General features: G+C 44.4%; 3 protein-coding genes across 8 annotated transcripts in view; 1 reads left to right on the forward strand and 2 right to left on the reverse strand.

The window, feature by feature from the left end:
* Positions 1 to 605: 605 nt before the first annotated feature.
* LOC113032727 (gamma-aminobutyric acid type B receptor subunit 2-like) lies at positions 606 to 12,623 on the reverse strand. 3 transcript variants are annotated; one of them, XM_026185789.1, is made up of 19 exons: positions 12,299 to 12,623; positions 11,076 to 11,213; positions 10,834 to 11,004; positions 9,890 to 9,991; positions 9,720 to 9,785; positions 9,362 to 9,550; positions 8,605 to 8,847; positions 8,395 to 8,455; positions 8,220 to 8,300; positions 7,909 to 8,059; positions 7,707 to 7,839; positions 7,118 to 7,216; positions 6,881 to 7,003; positions 6,479 to 6,589; positions 5,328 to 5,555; positions 4,874 to 5,005; positions 3,566 to 3,647; positions 3,374 to 3,473; positions 606 to 1,250 (listed from the first exon to the last, which is right to left on the reverse strand). In XM_026185789.1, exons 1-19 carry the CDS (start codon positions 12,548 to 12,550, stop codon positions 1,106 to 1,108), a joined length of 2,607 nt encoding a protein of 868 aa, XP_026041574.1. In that variant the 5' UTR covers positions 12,551 to 12,623; the 3' UTR covers positions 606 to 1,105. The 3 variants fall into 3 exon arrangements, with proteins under 3 accessions (XP_026041574.1, XP_026041573.1, XP_026041575.1); XM_026185788.1 differs by having other exon boundaries at positions 3,374 to 3,476; XM_026185790.1 differs by lacking the exons at positions 10,834 to 11,004; positions 11,076 to 11,213 and having other exon boundaries at positions 3,374 to 3,476.
* A 2,291-nt stretch (positions 12,624 to 14,914) lies between these two features.
* rpp25l (ribonuclease P/MRP 25 subunit-like) lies at positions 14,915 to 17,133 on the reverse strand. 4 transcript variants are annotated; one of them, XM_026184302.1, is made up of 2 exons: positions 17,027 to 17,133; positions 14,915 to 15,898 (listed from the first exon to the last, which is right to left on the reverse strand). In XM_026184302.1, the coding sequence occupies exon 2, from the start codon at positions 15,896 to 15,898 to the stop codon at positions 15,239 to 15,241; it is 660 nt and encodes a 219-aa protein (XP_026040087.1). In that variant the 5' UTR covers positions 17,027 to 17,133; the 3' UTR covers positions 14,915 to 15,238. The 4 variants fall into 4 exon arrangements, with proteins under 4 accessions (XP_026040087.1, XP_026040085.1, XP_026040088.1 ...); XM_026184300.1 differs by having other exon boundaries at positions 16,977 to 17,132; XM_026184303.1 differs by lacking the exon at positions 17,027 to 17,133 and adding an exon at positions 16,739 to 16,970.
* Positions 17,134 to 23,102: 5,969 nt separating this feature from the next.
* LOC113031844 (collagen alpha-6(VI) chain-like) overlaps positions 23,103 to 23,708 on the forward strand; it is a 49,008-nt gene continuing 48,402 nt past the window's right edge. The window contains exon 1 of the mRNA XM_026184299.1: positions 23,103 to 23,147. The gene's annotated coding sequence lies outside the window, so the exon portion shown is untranslated. The remainder of the gene's footprint in view (positions 23,148 to 23,708) is intronic.

The following is a 23,708-nucleotide window of genomic DNA, read 5'->3' on the forward strand; positions in this document are numbered from 1 at the left end:
TGTGTCTACTGCTGCTGCTGCATCTGGAGCATCTTGCAGTACACACCACAACCACCTAAACCAACCCAGAGCTCTATGAGACCCAGCAAGACAGAACTCAGCTGATAAAGACCTGCAAACATGACTGCACTTTATTTCCAACTATTTTCAGTTGCGGATGTTAAAGGATTCAGAAAAAATATTCATTTTGTGGATAATTTTATATTGTTGTTGATAATAAATTAACTAAAGCAACAAAACAACCTGAAGAGCCGGTTGTGAGCTGAAAGAGCCGGCTCCCTAAACCCCCCAGAATTCCCATCACTAGTGCCGGTGTTTCCAGATGAGTCTTCAATCCCGCCCACTCACATTTCAAAATTATCAACTGCAGACGAGTGGGCGGAGCTTCATATCTGACAGGAAATTACCTCACTTCTTTATTAGAAGAAAAGAAAATTTGAAAACATTTTAAATGTAAATAAAACACTCACATTTTTTAAATGCCCAACAAATTCATTATTTTTAAATCAAATTGTTTTTTTAAATGTTTAAAATGTTTATGTAATGTTTGAAAGAGGAAATAAAAGCAACCACAAAAACAACAACAAAGCAATGAAACAAAAACGTCGAGGCCATTTTACTTTTATTCCTTTGTCTCCTCAGAATCAGTCCAGCTGTTACGTCAGACTCCTGCCTTCTAATGTCTTTACGTTTGGGGTCAAACTGACCTGAAACCTTCCAAACATGACTGCCATATCATTTAAATAAATCAGTAAAATTAACTTAATTTTTTAAGTAGCAGGTACTTAATATGCAAAATAGTTGAACTTGTTTAAAAATAATAAGTTAAATTAAACTTAAATGGAACAAAGTGTAAAATGAACTGAGTATAAATGTTTTTTAAAAATCAAGTTAGCATTACTTAATTTATTTAAGTACTTTGGGCGTTTGGGTTCACAGTGCGGTGGTCGTGGCACTCCCAGATGGCAGCAGCCTCCCCAACACACCTCAAACACCGAGGTTAAAATATTTGCAGGTGATTTGAATGTTCTGGCTGATTTGTGTAAGCGCAGCATAAAGTCTCATATTTCTTTCCCAAGGAGGTCAAAGTTGCAGCTTCCTGCCATCAGGTGTACAATGAGTTATTGTGCTGATCGACAAAGACTTCCTGGCTGCTGAACAGGCTGGAGCTGCTGGAGCTGACGCCACCGATCGCGGGCAGGTAGGAATGATGGAGGATGGGCAGCTGGACCGACAGGCGGCGCCGCATGCTGACAGAAATCACAGACAGGAAGAGAAGCAGTAAAACTTCTTCCACTTCAAATATTCACGCGCCTCTAATGTGTCATTTTTCTGTTAAATACATTTATTAAGGACACTGATTGGCTTAAGTTTATATTTATGCAAGAAAACTGCACTGAAATTTGGAAAATGTCATTATTCACAAAAATATGTTCATCTTCAGATGAGGACAGGGCGCTGTGGGAATGCGACTAAGTAACCCCAGCAGAAGGGGTTACATGAAGGGGATCTCTGGAATATTTGATACCCGACATGCAAACTGACGGTGAAACATCTGGTAACTCGGTGTACAGACATCGGCAAGACGTAAATGCTGTCACAAGTAGAGGTCGATAAGGTACAACACAAATTCTACAGCAAGGGGGAGCCAGTGTTCACAGAGATGCTTGATGAACAGTCACAAGGAGTAGCATCGAGAAGGAAACTAGAGGCCACGATCAAGGTAGAACGGAGCAATTTCGTCAGCTATCAGAGCTGCAGAAAGGTGTGATGAAGAAAAGGACACCTAAGAAGTACAGCAAGCAGTCCATACCTGAGGCCTTGGAAACTGCCAAGCAAAGACTCACAGCTTTGGCTAAAGCGGTGCGCCAGAGAGATGGAAGGCAGGAGAATAAACCAGCTGTTCTCCACAGACCCGTCCAAGGTGTACTCTCAGTGGCAGGGGACCAATATGAGAACAACACCACCGAGGCTGGAGACGGAGCAATACTGGAAGAGTATATGGGTGAAGGACGCAGAACATAACAAGAAGGCCTTAGTGGATCTAAGAGCAGAGCATGGCAACCTCCCTGAACAGGGACCAGTAACCATCACAGTGGCAGACATACCAAAAAGGGTCTCCAGTATGATGAGTTGGACATGACAGACACCTATACTGGCAAAAGAAGCTGACTGCACTCCATTAGCATCAATTAGCACAAACGAACTGCCTGCTAATCAATGAGAGACGCCTGGAATGGCTAACTGAAGGCGGGACACTCCTGATGCCAAAGGAGCCCAGAAGGAACTGGCCCATCCAACTACCGGCCAATAACCTGACTCAGGACCATGTGGAAGAACCTGCGAGGCATCATAGTGGATGAACAGACACATGGCTCAATACGTGGATGGAGAAACACCAGCTACTAGCAGACCGAGCAGTCACCCAAGACTGCAAGACCAGACTGACCAACCTGTGCACTGCCTTGGTTTGACTTCAAGAAGGCCCATGACTCGATGCCCCTCACTGCCTAATGCCAACACCTGTACAAGATCAACAGGACCCTGAGAGCCTTCATCAGGAACTCAATGGGGATGTGGCGTACAACACTAGAGGCCAACTCCAAGCCCATAGCACAAGTTACCATCAAGTGCGGGATCTACCAAGGAGATGCTCTGTCCCCACTGCTGTTCTGCATAGGCCTGAACCCCCTCAGTGAGATCATTAACAAGACTGGCTACGGATACCGACTACGGAACGGAGCAGTTGTCAGCCACCTCCTGTACATGGATGACATCAAGCTGTATGCCAAGAGTGAACGAGACATCGATTCACTGATCCACACTACCAGGCTATACAGCAATGACATTGGAATGTCGTTCGGACTGGAGAAGTGTAGTCGGGTGGTAACAAAGAGAGGGAAGATACTCTAAACTTCCAGAAGTGCAATCCCATAGACATAGAGGACAGCTACAAGTACCTGGGCATCCCACAGGTAGATGGGAACCATGAAGAGGCCGCTAGGAAAGCTGCAACTACCAAGTTCCTGCAGAGGGTCAGGCAGGTCCTGAAATAGACGCCACTAACATCAAAACAAGGAAGCTCCTCACCATGCATGGAGGGTTTCACCCTAAAGCCAGCACCCTGAGGCTGTACGCTAAGTGAAAAGCAGGACATGGAGGCAGTAAGCGTCACTACCACAGGATGAGACAACTAGCATACACAAGTAAATCAGGAAGATGGCCCCAACCGACCGCGTGCTCAGTGAGCCAAGATCCTGTGGGACTTCCAGATAATGTCAATGTAATTATCGATACACGTTTGACTTTACAGACACATGAGCAAGAAAATGTTTGCTATGTTTCCCTCAGGTGTTTTGTGTGTTGGACTCACTGTTCGGGTGAGTTGATGTCTTTCAGGGTCGAAGCTTCGCTCTTGCTGTTTGTGTTTTTCGCACAGATCTGAGCTTCATGAGTCACTGATCCGATTTCGGCTGCTTCACGGGAAAAATGCTTTTATGTACTTATCAGGAGTCACACACTGACAGAGTACATATGTTTAACTCTCAGAGCGAGTGATGATTACCGTGTTTGTCTCTCATCAGACGCTGAAACGTCCCCGATGTCTCAGAAAGCTCCATTCTGATGATTTCTATTTCCACATCCAGCTGCAAACAAACAAACCACACACGTAAAAATGCACATCTGGGAATAAAACATTAAAATCCAACCAATATTTAATGAAGCGCAGACAGCGACAGAGACAGACTGTCTCAGTGAAGCTCCATTTAAGTAGTTAAACACGCTTAAGCCTATAATTTGCTATAGCTCCGCCTCTCTACTCCACCACAGTGAGTTTTAAATAACAGATCAAAGTCCAGATGTTCAACTTTAATTTAAGGAATTAAAAAAAAAACTTTGCATGAACTGTTTAGTAATTAGAGACATTTTCTTACACCGATCTCTGTTTTCAGAGGCAGTGCAGGTTCTTCCTGCAGCACCTTCAGCTGGTTTGTGTGTCTCTGCCTTCATTTTTGTATTTAATAACTCTACTGCACTAAGAACATCTGGATGACTTGCATATGGAAGAAAACCCCATTTCATGCCGTGAGAAACTCTTGGGTTGCTTTGTGCAGTTTGATTTGCTCGTTATCCACGTGCACTGTGAAGCTCTGTGTGAATGTGAGCAGAGAGTTCAGCCCACTGCTTCGGTCACATCAGCAGTAATCAGCAGTGAGCTGGCTCCAGGCAGCCATGCATGCCCGTATCATCACGCTGCCTCCGCCATCGTGAGTGTAACCAGCCTTTTGCAGCTTGCTGTGAACTTCATGAAGCTGTTTCCTGCTTGTAGACTCGGACAATGACACGCCACCTCTTTCAAAGTGTTCTTGGCTTGGTTACATTTTGTGATGTTTGTGTATGAAAGCGATAAAATACTATTTCAACACTTTGAATAAACATCAGTGATTTTATCTGCTTCATTTCCCCTGACATAACAGGATCAAAGTGAAGCTGCTCATTGGTCCAGTAAAGTTTAACTCTCAGCGTCAGTGACTGTGTATAAACAGTTTAAGCAATATTTGAAACCCCTTGAATTCAAAGTGGAAGCCTGCACTTCACTCACGTCTTCATTATTAGATTTAAAATCTATGTGTGGTAGAAGGTTTTGATAGTTTTGATTGTGTACAGATGCAAAACGACAAAAACTGTCTTTGTCCAACTAATTATGGATCTAAGTGGAAGTGGAGAAAAAGCTCGCCAAATCTTCAAACTACATCAAATTTAATTTGAAGGAAGGAAAAACAGGCGTCGGTTATAAAACTGTTCCTTCTGTGTTGTGCTTCTATTCTCTCGCTGCAGCTGACTGTTCACAAAGGCAGGTGTAACGCTTCACCTGTGCACTTTCACTCCTGAGCTGCTGATTCAACCTGCTCAGCTGATCTTCATCTTCCTGTGCAGCATCACCCTGCAGCCCGGACGCCCGCTGCAGGCCGCCGCCGCCGCCGCTCCAGCACACAAACACAATCTGCAAGTAGACAAAGGTCAGTCATCATCGTTCATGTGTGATGAAGGAGGAGCCACGAAAACAGCGGTGTCTGCATCTGTCTGCGACCTAACAGCTGACTGCCCTTCAGCCTGTCATGGCCTCCTGTTGGGTAACATTTGCTCATTGCCATAGAAAACAAGCAAGAGTCCAACACGCAGCATCGGTCCTGCCAGATGTGCAGCATCTGTTGGTGTGACCTAAACTGCGGACATCTCTCGATCGTGAGTCTTTTACCCTCAGCGGGTTTGCGTTTGACTCAAAGTCTAAATGAAAGAATGAAAATACGAGGCGTGACGCTGACCTTCGGTCCAAACCACCCGCTCAGGATGAAGAGGTTGCAGCAGAGGATGAGGATGCTGCTCACACAGAACTGAACTGGAGGATTGTGGGACATCAGCAGCGATCCCGACACTCCTGACACGCTGAACGCCGTCAGGGCAAACGTGCTCAGCGCCAGGTGTTTGCCGCTGCCCGCCGGCTCGTTGACCTCTGCGGTCCAGATGTTCAGGGCCAGGAAACATCCGAGAAGCTGAAGACAAAACATCAGGTTTTATCAAAGCGCAGAAATCCAGTGACCCTCATGATGAGCTGCTGATGCTCTGATCCTGCAGCTCTGTCTTGGATGGACTCTGTTAAACTTGGATCACAGCTGCCATAAAAATCTGGTTTCAATCAGCTGATGATTAACAGTTTTAAAACTGGAAAAGTTACAACATTACTGATATTAGAGCATCTTTGTTATTTTTGTTCTGAAACTTATCACAAAACAAACTCAAACTGAGAAATCTGTGAGATCACAATCACTGATTGGTTTTCTAATTGATTATCAATAAATCAAACCTCTAATTTGTCACACATGTCTCAAAACCAATTACATGGATGCTAATTTATAAAATTCACATTTTAAATATCAGCATAAAAATATTTATTTGCTTTTTTTAAATATATACTACTTGCCCAGGACGAAGTCTATTTTTATGGCATGTGATGAACAGTATGGCCGCATGGGGGTGCTAATGAGGCTACAAACTGTTTTCTTCTTGCTCATTATTCAGTGAACTGTGCATGTGTTTTAACGTCCAGGAATAGAAATGTTGATGTTAGGAAACTTATGTTCTTATATTTAAAAAAAAAACCCAATTTGTTTTTTTTTATTATAAATCTTATTTATTGTGATGCTAAAGAGGCTCTGCAAAGATAAAGAAGAAAATAAATAGAGGTAGGACGGCTCAAAAAAGGACTTCTTCCATCTGCAACAATTTATATTTGGTGCTAAGGCTCTGTTCATTGTACATGAGAAGCCAGAGGTGGTAAAACAGAGCAGGAGAGTGGTCCATACAGGGTGTGCCTGTATTATTATTATTAATAATAATAATAGTAGTTCTTAAAGATTGCAACTTGGCCTAAACTGCAGCGTAACATCAGATATTTGATAAGGACTTTGAGTCTGACCAGCAGAGGTGCTTTGTATCCATAGACCACAGTGAGCCACAGCTCCATGTTAACACTGCTGCAGCGTTCAGAGTACGGCCGGATGATGACGTCCTCCTCAGCAGCGTCGCCCTGAAAGACCAGAACAGTTGGTTTGCGTCAGTCCACACAAACAAATGATCTTCAGTTTACATCTGCAGCAGGGGCCAGGGTCCACTCAGCAGCAGTAAGGGTGGATATGGATGGATGGACGGACGGACAGACGATGGATGAATTTCTCAAAGCAGTAAAACAGTAAATATATTTTTATTTCTAATTTTCACTAAATCACTGACTGATAAACAATAGTGGTGATGAAAGCTCAGATGCATTTCCCATCAGCCCCTTTGCTGTGATTTACAGTAAATATTTGCATTTAAAGACCTCTGTGTTGTGCTGAAGCACCACCCATCTGAGGGGGTCCAGGATTTGCCAGGAGGTTAAAACAAGCGTGTCCACCAGGAATAACCAGAATAGGACGCAGCGTGCTGACGGCGCTCGGCTCTGCTGTGGGACGTACAGAGAAACAATCAGAAACAAGACTTCAGGGATTTCATAGTTTTATAGTCTGAGGCTCACAGGAGTTCAGAAACTACGAGCAGACTGTAGCAGCTGATTTACCTTCTGATTGATGCTGGACACCGAGTAGACCCTCCACGTTTTAGTGAAGAGCGCAGCGAAGCCCACAGTGTGCCCCACGGCGAGAGTCCACAGACGGACCTGCAGGACCCAGAATATCATTTATCATCTCTCACAGTTAGTGAAACCTCCAGCAATCATAAACTGCAGTTCATCTAACATCCAGCAGAGGCAGGAGTGAGGCCAGGTACGCCTCCACCCTCCCACCGTTTAAGGTGTGAATGTGAGGTGAATGGTTGTGTGTCTCTGTGTGCGACAGGCTGGCGACCAGTTCAGGGTGTGCCTGCTGGGATGGATGGATAGACAGATATTAAGGAGGAATTTTCATAATTGATTATGATTATTAAATATTTCAAGGAGCCCCGTTCACACATCACAACATACTTTAATCCTTTTTGCATCACCCTGAGCTAAAAACTGCTCTGCGTGTCTTCCTGATTGAGTTAAACTCTCTGGTAAAAACTCCAAACCACGAATACTCGATTTTTCCAGCCTCGTGCTGTTTCTGGGACAGAGCTGTGTGTTTTCAGTTCGCGGTCGCCGTGTAAGACTCAGGTCAGGCGGAACTCACAGAACAAAGAACCCCAAACATCCAGTCCGACAGCGAGGCTTCGTCCAGGCCGGAGAACAGCACCGAGGAGGAGGAGAGCAGGACGCCCAGCAGGAGCAGCTCGTCCTGGGATGCACCGCCCGAGCCGAGCCGCCTGCGGGCAGAGGGCGCTCAGTTTCTCACTGTTTGCTGTAACGTGTCGGTGAACTTACAGACGTCGTACCGGCGTTTGTGGTTGACGATGACGAAGAAAAGGACGATCAGAGCGATGATGACGGTCACACCGGCAGCCGATGATATGACGATGTACAGGAGGAGGCTGATGTGACGGTGCTGCAGAAGGACAGCAGGCTGGTCTGTAGCTGGTCCTGGACCTGCAGCATCAGCACATCTGATCAGTGTTTATCTTTGGTTCATCGTCACCGAGCAGCAGGTCGGCTTTAACGGTGCAATTCACCGCAGCTTTACATTTTAACTCTTCATCTCTTCCAGTTTTGATGCCTTTCAAAATAAAATGTAAGTTTAGTTTCTGACCTTTGAACCTGAGCAGGTGGTGCATCAGGCGGAGTTGTTGGGTGCTGGTATTGAACTCCCCCACCAGGACACCACTGCTGACTGAGCACACACACATCATGGATTCATCACTGACTGACGGTGATATAGCACGAAATCATTGTTTACATCAAATTAACTTTGGGATCTTTGGCACCTTGAAACTGGAGCAGCTCGATCGACGTCATTCTCTCCCCGTTACGAAAGAAAACCGGACCCTGAAAGCACAAACATGTTCACGGTGAGGCGCACACCGGGAAAAAGGAGAGTTGGTCTTCAAGCCTTTCAGCTGGACGTCTACGCTCTGTTTTGAAAGGCCTGATGACCACGTGTGGTCAGTGACGCTCGTTACTGTGTGTCTGCTCACTGTGACTCCTTCGAACCGCGTGCTCCTCACGGCCTCCAGCAACATCCTCGCCACCTCCTCCTCGCTGACCGTCACGTTCCTCCGAGGGCTGTATTTCTCTCTCTGTTTCGCTGCCTCCGTCGCCTGGCTCAGAGCTTTGGCAACGACCCAAACGGCATCATAGGCGAAGGAGTACAGCGAGCTGACCTCTGACCCCTCCTGGATCAGCTGCCTGAGATAGGAGTCCTGGTAGTCCTGAGGAGTCTGCAGGACAAGGCCACCATTAAAGGACCTGCTTTATTCTAAGGATGATCAAAAGTCCAAAAGTTGTCCTTTGATTAAAGCTCAGTTTGGTTCTTCTCCTGTGAAGAGTGCTATATCTAAATAAAAGTTATTATATTTGCATTATTATTACTAGTATTTCAGGCTAACTCTCCATCTGTCCTGCACAGATTCGGGGGGCTGCGAGGAACCTGAAGCCGTAACCTGCAGTTCCACTAATGACCACTTGAGGCCGACTTTGAGTGAGTCAGTGCCCATAAATTTGACTCCCATGTTTTTGGCTTCATTTGTAGATGAAACCCTCACAGTCTGTAGGTTCAGTTTGCTAAAAAGCTCCTCCCTCGTATCCCAGCGTAATCATTTCTCGCTCCAACAGCCAAAAAGCATCAGTGGGGCCATCTTTTGTACCCAGTGTGAGGGAGAGCAGTGGCCTAAAGCCGCTGCCTGCGGCTCTACAAGCCTGACTGTTGCATGTTTGTTTCAAACTGTTTCTGACCCGTCCAGAGACTCCCGGCGTGTTGGCGTTGCCGAGCTCTCGGACCTGCAGCCGGATGGACCCGTCTGCCGCCACCAGGAGGTTGTTGGCCGTACAGCCAGAAAACTTCCACCCCAGCCTCCACCCAGCTGCTCCTCCGCCAGCTACGAGCCACTGGTACCGAGCTCCAAACAGGTTCAGTCTGTACGCCTGAGGAAACAAGACAACAGGCTCGTATTATCCACCAGGTCAGGTCCGTGTCCATCACAGGCTTCTACGCTAAAATCTGGAAAAGCCAGAAATGTTATTACAGAAACCCTGGAAGATTAAAAGGCCCTTAAAGTGTGTCCACATACTTTTGGCTCTGTAGAGTACTTACACAGCAGAACACCTCAGACACAGACTCATCTTCCAGCTGTGCGATGATGATGCGAACGTCCTCATCCTTCAAAATAAGAGCGAGTAATAATCCTTGAGTTTGGGATGAGGCTCAGCTGCTTTGACGGCACTAAGAGACTGAAGTGAGCAAAAGTAAAGGGACGCCTGTACCTTCAGTTTCTTCAGGCGGCCGCAGACGTCTCCAGAGAGGCTTTCTGCGACGGCGACGTGAACGCCGGCTCTCAGCAGCTGTCTGATCAGGTCCTTCTTCATCTGCACAAATAAAAGTAGTCGGACGTCTCACAGCTGCTTCGTCATGAGGCTGTTATTCCCTAACATTCACAGACCCGTCCCTCTCCTTCATTGTACTGTGAGTACTTCATAAGTGCAAAAACTGCAAGTTCACTTTAAGCCTTAAAGGTTTCCTCAGAGTTCAGATTCCTTCAACTTAAATCGGCCGGTTAGTTTGACCCACATTGAAAATAAGAAACAACATAAAAGGCAGAAGAGACGAAGTACTCACACGTGAATCTGAAAACAAAGAATTTCTTTCTTTAAAAACACGACTAAGATTGTTTTATTATCCACCCCTCCTACTCTGCTGCAGTGGCAGAGCTCATCGTGCTCTCCTGGCTCCTGCTTTTAGGTTTTAGTGCAGCTACGATTCAGAGAAATGAAATAAATATAAGAGGCACTGATGATGGTGGTTAAGTCCACGATATCAGAGTTTCATGAAAATCTTCATTATTTCAGAGTCACCACTATAGACTGTATATAAAAGATGGACATGGCTATTGTGACGTCGGCCCCTGGTTACAACAGCCTGTCTCTGAAGGTTCAGCTGTTTTCATCATTGAGATCTTAGATTTTCTAGGTGGCGGTGAGAGGCCAGAGGACACGGCGCGCTCTCACGGTAAAGGATTGGTAACCAGAATGCAACGCCGCATTAATTCCAGCCCTCCTGACTCTTAGGAGAACCAGCAGGTCATCAGAAAGATGTTCAGTGAGGTCAGAGATCAGGTGCACAGTAGTTTCATGTTCTCACGGTAAACGCGCCCCCTGCTGGGCATTAGAAAGAGTGCATGCTTAAGGCTGAAGCTACGCCCCACGTTCACCTCGGAGAGTCTGGGTCCTTCCTGCGTGACCACGCCGACTCTGGTCCACTTGTAGCGCTGCAGCAGCTTCACGGCGGCCTGGTTCAGCGCTCGGTCTGACGGCACCGTGCTGAACAGGTTTCTGTACAACTTCCTGTTGGACAGGCCGGGAGCCGAGGCCGCAAAAGACACCTGGGAAAGCAGAAGTTACCTGTCATATACACGGCTGCATTACGTCACCACTGTGAGGCTGAGGTCAGCACCTGCACCAGGCCGAGCGCCGGAAGAGCGCGAGCGATGAGCGCCGTTACAGGTGGACACACCCCTCCAAACAGCAGCAGGTACTTCGGCCCCGCCCACATGGCATCAAACAGGGCTTTGAGCGCTTTAGCAGGGTCGCACTGGAAGACAGGTGAGAATAGCTGTGACACGGGGTCGAGTTCATGCATGTTTCAGCTGCGAGAACATGGAGCAGAGGTTCAACGGAAACATCATTCAGCTTTGCAGCACCACCTGTGCCAGGTGTAGGCTTCCAACAATGGACCTGGATATGACCTGAAATATTTTTAGAAGTCCAAAAAGGTTGATTCTGTTCATGTGGATGTTTTCAAACACTTCATCATCACCCAAGTTCCTCAGTCTCAGCTGACTGCAGGTTCTACTGAGTGTCCGCGTCAGCGTGACGGCTGTGAGGTCACTTCCTTTATCATTAATAAGCACATTTTCATGGCCACTGGTCAAAGGTCACGAGCAGCGCTCGCAGATAGTTGGGGAACGGCTCCAGTAACATCACTGAAAACGTCCAGATGAACAGAATTACTTTTGGGACGTCCTCACCTGGATGACGCATCAAGAAACTCTTTGGATAACTTTTCCTTTTCCGTTCAGATCTTTTAGTTGTTTGTTCATTACATGCATGTGGTCGCTTTAGAGTCCACATCTGAAAAACGTGCATGTTTGATAGTTTCAGAGATACGAGGCTGAGAGTAAAATCTGCTGCTACGGATCTATTTTTGGTGTATTTATTTATTGATTTCTGTTTTGCTTTGCAGTGTGAAATTCTGCAGTGAAAGAAAAAGAGAATAATAACAGACGTATTTGTTCCAACACGGGAAAAAAGATCAGTTAGAAAATTGCCCATATTTAATAGCCTTTGCAGATAAATAAACACGGGCACAGCTTCGGAGTGAAGCTAACGCTTAACCTCCTTTATCTTTAACTTTCTTTATATGACCAGCAGATGGCGACTCATCTAATTACATAGACGTTTATGAGCTCTGAGCTCAGTAACACTTTCCTGGTCTAAAACACGCTTTTTTAAATTATTGTCCCATTAGAGTTTAAAAAGGACCAGAGAGCAGGAGCTGGAGCCTGGTGAGCACGTGCTGTTGCTCAATCATCTCGTCTGGTTTCAAGAAGCTAAAGCAGTTTTTAGAACAGAGTTGTGCCCCCATAGAGGCAGCGAATCACCAGGTCTGAGACCCACCTGTGAGTCCAGCCGCTGGAGCTGGATCTCGTAGTTCCCCAGCGGTGGCGGTTGTTTCTTTAGGTCCTGCAGAGCCAGTCTTACAGCCGGAGCCACGTCTGCCGTCAGATTCTCTCCGCCCAACTTGGAGCTTCCCGGCATCAGCCACAGCATGGGCAGAGGGTGCCGAACCTGAGCCGGCTCCAGCCCCATCGTCAGCCAGAAGACCAGGAGCAACCCCAACCCCTCCTGTACCCGTCCAAACCGGCCCATTCCCCACTCCGGCCGCAGACGGCTGCAGGAAAACTGAGTAATCCTCTTGTGCTGTGAGCAGCTGAGAGGCTGAGGAGGCCGACCGAAGAGATAAAAGGATCAAGAGCAACACAAGATGCCACCGGGATCACCAGCAGACTACACACACACACACACACACACACGCACACACACACACGCACACACACGCACGCACACACACACACACACACACACACACACACACACACACACACACACAGCTTCAAGCCTGCATGCTGAACTCAGGGAGGCAGATTCAAAGGCTTGTATGGAGAACAGCAGAGTTCAACAAGCTCAGTTTCTCTTTGAATCCACTTCCTGTTTGGTTCTGTGGTCCCGGGTCAGTGTCACTTCCTGTCCCCGCCCTCTTTAGTTTCACTTTTGTTCAGTTACCTGGTCAGCATACACACCTGCCCGGCAGCTGCATGTCGGCACTCCTTATGTGCCATCATGTGACCCGGTTTCGTCACCATGCCGACCGCCTCCACCTGCTCGGCTCCTGCTTTGGATTAAAGATTTGGATTTTGTAAATCTGTAAAGGAGACGACAGCTGGTCAACCTCCTGAGATGACCTCCAGGCTTTGGTCCTCCATTCAATTCCAGTACCTTTATTTATAAAACACCAAATCCCAGCAACAGTTACCAGGGCCGGTGTCCTGCAGGTTTGAGATCTGACCCTGGGTCAACACACCTGCATGACACGATTAGTTCATTACCAGACCTCTGAAGAACTTCAAGACATGCTGAGGAGGTCATTTAGCCGTTTAAACCAGCTGACACATCTAAAACCTGCAGGACACCGGCCCTCGAGTTTCCCACAAAGTAAGGAAACCAGAGGGCTGCAGCTCCTCGGGGGAGGACGGATCAGTAAGTCTAGTGCAGAGTCCACAACCCATGCTGTGTTTTTGTCACTTCCTGTAGATGCAGCACTTATTGAAAACCCTAAAATCACCTGTTTTGTAAGGTTTCGATCACTGAACAAAGTATGTGTGTGCGACCTGGGCTGCCTGTGGGATCAAACATCCAAAGCACTGACTGAACTCAGTTTTCTCTGGAAATCCAAGTAATGAAGTCCAATAAAAACAGCTCCCTGTGAGAGCCAGTTTGATGTGAGCACTGACATTTTGTGGGTTCAGCACTTACACACACTGTGTGTGTGTGTGTGTGTGTGTGTGTGTGTGTGTGTGTGTGTGTGTGTGTGTGTGTGTGTGTGTGTGTGCGCGTGTGAGTGTGAGTGTGAGTGAGAGAGAGGTGGCAGGAAACTGTTGTTAAAGACGCAGCGATCAGGCGGCTCGTCTCCAGCTGGTCAGCCTCACGTGTCTGAACGCTCTCGTCTGACACGCTAATGTGGAAGCTCCACGCTGAGAGCAAAGAGAGCTCAAACACAACAAACCTAAGCAGACACTTGATTTTTGAAGAAAGGCTAAGTAGCTATTTTGATCAAAATTGCAAATCAGTTTGTAAAAAGGGTCACCAGCACCTTTATTGCCTTAGGAAACTTGTTCATTTCCACATTGACCAAAAAATTTTAACTTTGTTTTCTCGTTCTTTTATTGAGTCTGTTTTATCCTTTTGTTTGGTGGCATGGTTCGGTCAGACCTCTGTCACAGAGAAAAACTCTAAATCAGATAGTGAGATGGTCCAGTCGTCTGATAGGTGAGCTACAGTCTTGTTTAGCCTCCCTGTACTCTGAGCAGGTACAGAGGATGGCTTTATCAATCCTTAAAAATGGTTCCCATCCTCTAAAGGGTGAATTTCAGCTTCTTCCCTCAGGACGGAGGTTTCTATTTCCGAGATGCAGGACAAAGCGTTATAAAAATAGCTTTGTCCCCGTTGCTGTCACTGAATTAAATAAGAACTGTTTTTGATTCGAAATATTAAAATTACTATATATGTGCCACAGTGAGTTTTATATATTTACTAGGTATGTGTGTTTTTAAAGGGATGTCAAATGCTGTCATTTTTCTGTAAAGCAAATTTACCTTGCCTTTGGGTATAAATAAAGTTACCTTACCTTACTAAAGCTATCCAGAGCTCAGCAGCCTCGGTACGAGCAAAGGATCAAACCCGTTAGGGAGGGTGGCCGTCAAAGGAGGCGTCAGGTCAAGGCGAGCTGCGTGCAGAGAAGCTGCATCGCCCACGTTTAGCAAAGCGGCATCATTATGAAATGTGGCCCCAGCTCTGCACAGCAGGGCCTCCTCTCCATCTCTTATATCACGTTATTCGGCTGGTTGCTAATTAAAAGCTAATCGAGCACAAATAAATTCAGCCGTGATCCCAGAAACTGAAATTAAAGGGAGAAAATAAACCTGGTTTTACCACTTTAATAACCCACAAACAAACTTTTTCTTCTTGTAAATAAAATCATTTATTTTACAAACAGCAAAGTTCAGTGTGAGAAACACTCGCCTCCTGCTTTCTTATCAGCTCACACACAAATTAAACTCGGGGACTCAGAAACTTAAAGCTGATTTAACTCTGCGGGACCTCCGTGTGAGGTCATCTTCTCAGACGTGTGCAGTTTCCACCAGACCGGCTCTTCCTAGATTCAAACGGACACAAACTCCCCGTTCGTGGTCGCAGCCGTGATGAGAGCTGCGTCTCCAGCTACGACTTTTCAGGAGGACAAAGTTTCCGAGCTCCAAGCAGCTGCTTCAGAAATCTGAATCAACTCTGTCCTTTGGCCGCCTCTCTCGACCGACCGCTCTGACGGCCGGATCCTTTCCCTCTGCCGCCACCGCCCCCTCCTCGCTTTCTCCTGTGTCCAGGTCTCTGCCCGCTGAACCCTCCGCCCTCCTCCCTGTTGGCCGCCTGCGTCCACAGGGCGTCGTAGCGGCCCGGCGCCTGGTACCCCGGCTGGTTGGAGTCCAGCGGCTCTCTGGAGAGGAGGATCCAGATGACAGGCAGGTTCCTGCTGACCGTGAGGCTGTCGAGGCCAGCGGCGGGCTCCAGCGGCTCCCACACCTCCTCCACGGTGCCGTACAGGAGCTTGGTGAGCTGGTGCAGCCCTTTCACACGCCGCTTCACGATCTCCGCGCACGTGATGGCTTTGGAGACGCCCTTCCCGCTCGCGGTGAAGACAACATGTCTGCAGAGCGGCCGGCCCGGGGCCTCCTGCGGTGCTTCTACGCCGCCTTCCTCGGGTTGAGGTCGTACTTCCTCGTCAGCCGCTCGGGTTTTGGCCTCCATGCGGCTCAGAGCGTAGCGCAGCAGGTTGCGGATCTTGCTGCCATCTTTGACGTGGATCTCCGGCGTGTCGGCGGCGAGGCCGGGGAACGGACAGACGCACGGCTGCTCCACGGTGCGAGCTTTGCTGTAATTCTCCATCTGCAGAAACACAGACAACAGACAGGCGTTACACCGACCGCGGTGCTGCAGTCACTGTGATGGAGGCCGGCCCCGAAGCCAAGCGTGGGCCCGAGTGCAGAGCGATCTCTGTGCTCGCCGTCTAAACTTAAAGCACTTTAGCTGAGGATGGTTTGTGTCACACATCCAAACCTTTATTTTAGGAGCGATTGCAGTCCAGCACATCCTCCCAGAGAAGTCACATTACCCTCCTTCCTGCTTCAAATCAACTGTGTTTATACAGCAACCATTAAAGAAATAACTGCCCTCTGTAAGTGACAGCTCTGAACAGTGACAAAGGTCTGACAGAGCTGCTGCTGCTGCGAGCCGAGCAGACACTTTCTACCTTCCTGTCCGTGTTTCAGAACCTACTCAACACCAAGCAGCTGCTCCACCCAAGTGTCCTGCTCCTGCATCATGAGGTGGAGGCTTCCTCAGCTGCAGGGTCACTGCTGCTCAGACTGAATCATAGAGCTGGTGCTAAGTGAGGACGCGCGGCAAACATTAACTTGGCGAATGGTTTCACTGGTAGGTTAGTCGGCAGATTAGTACTTTTAAAGCGCAAAATAGAAAAATATAACAACGATGTGGCATCATTAGAAAAACCTGAGAAAGAGCTGCAGGGGTGAGAAACACGCCTGTGGGGTCTGCACGGAGCTCAGTCAGGGGACAGCACGGACGCGGACTCAGTGCAGCCACATTTTCACCCGGTCCAGTAAAACCAGCAGGGCTCCAGTGTAGATAAGGGAGAGTTTATTGAGCAAACGACAGGAGAAGTTCAGCCATGAACCAGTTTGTTTCTGTGAGAGCGAAGCTTCAAACCTGTCAGAGGTTTTAACGGAGACTGGCGCGATAACTTCAAGCTGCTTTTGCGCCCTGAGGCTGGAGCCGAGGACACTAAACTTCCCTCGGTGTGGCCGCTCAACTTTCCCGACACGCACCGCGGCTGCTCCGCTAGCTTAGCACTGCGGCGCTAGCTACAATGCTCCGAGCTAACCGGGGAAGCTAACGGAGACAAACCGCCTTCATTCACAGTCAACGTTACACGCTTATAGCTTACCGTAGTCTTCTCTCACACTACCGCATGTTTACTTCAGCTGCACCGCTTAACTCTACCGTAACACGATACGAACTGTCGTAAACTGCTGTGACGCCCCGTAGTTCAACTCTGTTCACCTGGACGTTTTCAGTGGGACAAACGTTTCGTCATCACCAGGTGACTTGTTCAGTCTCAGCTGACTGCAGGTTTCCAACCTCATAAACAGGACATCTGCATAATGACTGTGAGCTCAGTTCCTTGATCAATAATATGCAAATTATTATGACAATTGATCATCAACCACTGATCAAAGACCATTTTGCAAATATCCTGTTAAAAAACGCAACAAATTAAAAAACCGCAACAATATGATATGTTTAATATGCTGCTGAGAATATGGCCCAGAAGAAGCGGATAGTATAGCTTTTATTTTGGAAAGAGCCATTTCTCTGTAATAAACTCTCTTTTCCAAAGATGAGGGATTCCTCCATCAGATAGATTTATTATTTTTTAAATGAGTTTGTTGTTTCAGCAACATTACATATAAAAACTGTACTTTTGAGTTAAAATATATATTTATAATTTTAATCAATGACAAATTAAAAAGGCATGAACATTTTTTGTATCGAAAAAATATCGAACCGTGAATTTTGTGTATCGTTGCAGCCCTAGTAATTATATCTATAATTATAAATGTGCTATACACGAGAGCCCTGAGACACCCATATGGAAAAGATATACATAAATCTTATAAAGTTTGTATCTGTCTTGTGTGAAACTTATATGAAAAGCATATAAGTGTGAAAACAGATATAATATCCCTTGAAAAATTATATAATGAAACTTGTATGTTTCTGATACTTACTAAAACAATGTATGAAAGTAATGCGAAAGTGGCCACTTTCATGAGTAAATCATGTAAGCCTTATATGATTTACTCATGAAAGTGGCCACTTTCATGAGTAATCACATATAAGTTTTTACTATTTCTTTTCCGTATGGGCAGGCTGCCGCCTCTCACCCTGTTCACACAGAATTTCTGCAGAATTTCCTCAGAAAACAAATGTTCTGCTCCCAACATGAATTCTTCCCATCCAGCTCTCTCTGTGTCACACACACACACACACACACACACACACACACACACACACACACACACACACACACACGCACACACACACACACACACACGCACACACACACACACACCTTTTATTGTAAGAAGTGATTCATGTTTAACTCTACAGTTTCCTTTTGCTCATTAAATCTCTGTTAGTTGCTTCGGAGCTAACGTCCAGAGCAACTAAGCTTCAACTGCTTTTTACACAATTCGTTTCTAGACTGTTTGTTTGCTCTGCAGTGTTACACATTAACATAGACGAGGGCTCGGGAACATTACAGTTAGCAGCCCTTCCTCCATGAGCTCCATCAGAACCATGAGGGAAAATATGACTGAGTGGGACTGCAGAAGCTTTGTGAAGCCTTGGAGCAGATTTGTTTTTGGACAGCAGCCTCGCTGTGATGGTCCCAGTGTGGAATTCATCTGGATTCATTCTGCTTGTGTTCAGGCAGAATTTCTGCAGAATTTCCTCTGAAAACAAATATTCTCCTTCCAACATGAACACGTGCCATCCAGCCCTCTTTCTCTCACACACAGTGTTTTCCAGTGTGAGCAGGATCAGAGCAGACATGTGTTTTTAGTCTTCAGCATTCAGCCAAATAGCTGGTTAGAGTGCAAAGTTTGGGTGCAGGATTTTCAGGACTGCCTTAACCTGCAGTCTGTCTAATGGCCAGCAGGTGGAGACAGGTGATGTTAGGGCTGTTCGATATAACCATGTATATCGATGACGATATAAAAACATCGTTTCATTTTACGCTATCGTTTGTTTTGTGGTGTCGCAAAATAAACTGTTTACAGCAATATTTTTTCATGTTTTGATGTCACTGTAGTGGCTACATTCATTTCTTAAAGTTCTCTCTTTCTCTTATATTTAATATCACCACACTACGGACGGACAAGCGCCTGTTTTAATGCGTTGTCGTTAGCAACAACGACGGTAACACCATCGCGTGTCCGCTTGTTTATGTTCCACATAAACCTTTCACAATAAAGCTCAAGATCCTGTGGAAACCTTTCAAAATAAACTGAATCACGTGAAAGAGCAGAGACGGATGAGAAGCAAAAAAGAGCCGCCAGGTGCTAACAAATAGACCTTAGACTCAAACATTAGAACAGGCTTTTCCCTGCAGCACGCCGTGTACAAACCGGATTCCAAAAAAGCTGGGACACTAAACAAATTGTGAATAAAACTGAATGCAATGATGTGGAGATGGCAAATGTCAATATTTTATTCAGAATAGAACGTAGATGACAGATCAAAAGTTCAATCCGAGAAACATTTGAAAGGAAAAATATGTTGATTCAAAATTTCACAGTGTCAACAAATCCCAAAAAAGTATTATAGATTTTTTGATAAATAACAACTTGACAGATATTTGGAGAGTAAGAAATCCAGGAATTAAGAGCTTTTCCTGGTTTAAACCAAATGGAGCTTGTAAGTCTAGAATAGACTATTGGCTAGGAAGTGACATCATTCTTAGCCACACTGTAAAAGTTGTGATGTCAAATGCACCTCTATCTGATCATTGCTTTATTGAACTGTGCTTAGAATCCGAAATTAGACAATCAAATAAAAGAACTTATTGGAAGTTCAATGCCAAACTTTTACAAAATGAAGACTACTGCAACATAGTCAAAAAAATTATAAAAGATATTATGGCTGATCATCTAATTGTAGGATATATCAGTAAATGGGAATTCATTAAATTCAAAATTAGAGAATTTAGTATTCAATTCAGTAAAAACACAAGTCAAAAGCAAAGAGAATATGAATGTAAATTATTCCAAGAAATTACTTATTGCTGTAGTAAAGATGATCTAAATACCCAAGAAAGGAGTAAACTTATGGAGTTGCAAACTAAATTAGATCAGCTCTACCTAAATAAAGCAGAAGGAGCTTTTGTGCGTTCACGGGCCAAGTGGATTGAGGAGGGGGAAAGAAATTCTTCATATTTTTTTAATTTAGAAAAGAGCAGACAGAAAAGAAATTTTATATCTTCTCTGTTAATTGATGGCATTGAATGTGACGACCCTAAAATTTTGGAGAATGAAACTTATACATTCTATTCCAATTTATACTCCTCACAGTTCTCCCAAGCAGATTGTGATGTCTTTTTTGATCAAATAGATAATCTGATCCCTAAAATTGATGAATCGTTTAAGGGATTATGTGAATCTGACTTCAGAATTGAAGAGTTAGATGCATCTGTTAAGAAAATGGCACTTAATAAATCCCCTGGTCCAGATGGGCTTACAGTTAATTTCTTCCAGTTTTTTTGGGAAGACTTACGGGAAATTTTATTCAAAGCTATACTGGCCAGTATTGAAAAGGGAGAATTGATGTCTAGCATGAAACAAGGATTAATTACATTAATTCCTAAACCAAACAAATATAAATGACAATTGGATAACTTAAGGCCCATAACTTTATTAAATACAGATTATAAAATTTTCTCTAGCTCAGTTGCAACAAGGCTCAAACAAGGGGTTTCAAGTTTAATTAGTGAGACACAATCAGGGTTTTTGAAAGACAGGAACATTCATAATAATATCAGATTGGTTTTAGACTTACTGGACTACAATGATCTGATTAGTGATGACAGTTTTATTCTTTTCTTGGACTTTTATAAAGCTTTCGATTCAGTAGAACATCCTTTTATTTTAGAAACACTAACTCTAATCTAACACTAATTATTAACCAAAATGGATAGTTTATCTAGATTTATATATCCAGCTTACTCTTTATCAATATCGAATAAAGTTATTAAAACAATTAATAGCTTGAATTTTAATTTTATTTGGAGGAATAAGTGCCATTATATATCTAAAGATGATTTGGTTAAACCATACATTGAAGGCGGTGGAAACGCAATTGATTTTGATATAATGAATGGTGTTTTGAAACTTAAATGGTTAAAATCCTTCCTAAATAATCCACACTCCATTTGGTTTTTTATACCAAGTAAGGTCTTTAACACACTGGGGGGTATCGACTTTCTCCTAAAGTGTGACTTTGAAATGACTAAACTACCTTCTAAACTCTCTGAATTCCATAAACAGGTCCTTCTTTATTGGAAAATGTTGTTTAAACATAATTTCACTCCACATAATAGCCCAATTTGGAACAATAGATATATACTGATGAACAGAAAATCTATTTTTATTCAAGATTGGTTATCAAAAGGTGTTTGGGCAATTGCCCATTTTGTAGATGAGGAAGGACATGTTCTAGGACATCAAGATTTTTGCCAGAAATTTAATATCCAATGTTCTAAAAGTACATTTAATCGGGTTATAAAATCCATTCCATTGTCACTTAAAAACATAGTTGTAAATGATATAATATATTCTGACATCTCCCCCAAGTTAAGGCAATTATATATAGATGGTATTCGATTTTGTGATGTTAAATGCAACAATAAGTTTCTTAGATCTTCATTAGGGAGTCTTTATTCTCCAAATTTACTTAGACGTAATTACATATTAAAAGATTTCCAAAGGAAAGAAATTGAAAAAATAAGAACTGACACCTTCCCTATCCCTCCTAAAGGAAAGAAGTCCAATTTAAAATCTTGAATAAAATTTACCCGACAAATAGACTCCTTGGTGATAGATTCAAATTAGAAACGGGTAATTGTGTATTTTGTGAAACAGAAGAGGAGGATTTGGACCATCTATTCTTTTTGTGCAATTTTATACAAATATTTTGGTTGGATTTTCATACCTGGCTTTATTCCAGTGGGATTCAAATTACCCCATTTACCTTAAATATGATAATGTTTGGAGTGTTTTTGAAAGAAAAGAAAGCTAATTATGGTGTTAATGTGTTATTAATCTTGTGTAAGTATTTTATACATAAATGTCGCTTTTTTAAGACTAAACCAACACTAGCTTAAACGACTTAAACCTGTTGGTTAAATCTTTGACTTTAGTTAAAAAGAAAAAGGCTGCTTTTTTTATTTCCTTTATGGAAGACTTTGATTTAGTGAGTTAATAATTTGTTGAATTATGTGACCCCATCTTTATATTTTATTTTCACTATGTATGAAAGTTGCTAATATGTAAGAAAGGTCTATTCTCTGAATCTGTAATATATGGTGCATTTTGTTTGTATGTTTATATTACTAATAAAAATTTAAAAAAAATAAAAAAAATCCCCAAAAAGTTGGGACAAGTAGCAATAAGAGGCTGGAAAAAATACATTTGAGCATTACGAAGAGCTGGAAGACCAATTAACACTAATTAGTAGGGATGGGTATTGTTTAGGTTTTATCCGATACCGGTGCCAAACCGGTACTTTTGAAACGGTGCCGGTGCTTAAACGATGCTCAAACCGTGTCGCTAGCGGCCACATAGCACATCATTATATAGCAGCTAGCCCAACTTCAGTAACCCTACAAACGTCACTGCTGTTTATTTTTCTGTCTTCATTTATGTTTGAAGTGATAGCAGAGCTGTACGTTTGAATTTTTCATAAATCTCTCAGTCAGAGCATGCTATATCATGCTTAGGTGGAAGCTAGCGAGCTAACTTCCTGCTAACTGTGTTAAACTTCATAAATCCTGTTTTCATGGATGCCTGGATGTTAAACTTAATCTTTACACCTGGTAAAGCAGCAACGCTGATCATTTTATTGAAGATGAAAGAATTTAGACAGTTTTTAACTCTCAGTGATGCTGCAGTGTTCGTTTGACTTTGAGACCTGCAGCAGAGTTTGGGCCCAGGCACAGCTAATGATGTCAGACTTAAAGACTGGATAGGGCACAGTAAGAAGCTCAGAGAAGCCAGCAGTTAGAAACTCTTCGGCACGACTCTGAGATTTTAAGCTAAAGGTTTTAAGCTAAAAGCGCACAGATGCTTCAGTGTGACCAGAAAATCCTTTTGATTCACAAGTCAAACATGTAAATCCACCTCTAATGAGGAAGATGACGGGAGGAGCCGGAGGAGGTGCCACCTTTCCTCCTCCACCCCCCCCGCCATCGCCCCTCTCCTCCTCTAAAAGCAGCCCTGAGCTGCAGCTCTGGATCAGCTGTGTTTGGTTGCAGAGGTGCTGATGCTGCTGCAGCAGAGCTGTAAGTGGGTTCACGTCTTTTTCTCTTTAATCTTGCAGTCAAAGAAAATATGCAGATTTTTCTGAGTCAATTTGGGAAGTTTGGAATTTCCTGTTGTGTCAGAGAGGAAATGATTGCATGCGCAGTTTACCGTCTGTCTCCTCCTGAAATATCACCTGATGATGTCTGATCACAGGTCAGTTTTGTGTGATTCCAGCTGTGATGTTGTGAAAGCAGCTGCTTGTCTGCTGAGACTTTTAGTGGAGCTCAACCTACAGACTGAGCTGCAGCAGCTCACGGTGTGTCAGAGCAGACGGGATTCATTGAGAATGTGCTGCCTGATGAATGTTGCTTGGATGGACTGACACTGCTGACTCAGATCACTGGAGCAGCAGCTATTTATAGTTTGTAGATTCAGATGACTATTGAGCATGTTTTCAGATCTGCCCATATCTGTCATATTATAATTCAGATCAGTACATTTACATATTTTTGTATCTATAAAAAGGAAGCTGACACTTTCGAGACTTTATCAAAGGTGTGAGCGTCACAGCGAGGCCTTTGTGTCAAAGTAGCTGAAGA

Source organism: Astatotilapia calliptera, chromosome 11 (assembly GCF_900246225.1).
Source record: "Astatotilapia calliptera chromosome 11, fAstCal1.2, whole genome shotgun sequence".
NCBI classification, from domain to species: domain Eukaryota; kingdom Metazoa; phylum Chordata; class Actinopteri; order Cichliformes; family Cichlidae; genus Astatotilapia; species Astatotilapia calliptera.

What these genes read in the sequence shown, in the direction of transcription:
- LOC113032727 (XM_026185788.1), bottom strand. Translation starts at nt 12,550, where the DNA reads ATGGGCCGGTTTGGACGGGTACAGGAGGGGTTGGGGTTGCTCCTGGTC. An exon ending in TGTTTGGGGTTCTTTGTTCT is followed by an intron (nt 7,217 to 7,706) that starts GTGAGTTCCGCC and finishes TGGGTCCTGCAG; the next exon opens with GTCCGTCTGTGGACTCTCGC. An exon ending in TCTGATGAGAGACAAACACG is followed by an intron (nt 3,477 to 3,565) that starts GTAATCATCACT and finishes TTTCCCGTGAAG; the next exon opens with CAGCCGAAATCGGATCAGTG.
- rpp25l (XM_026184302.1), bottom strand. Translation starts at nt 15,898, where the DNA reads ATGGAGAATTACAGCAAAGCTCGCACCGTGGAGCAGCCGTGCGTCTGT.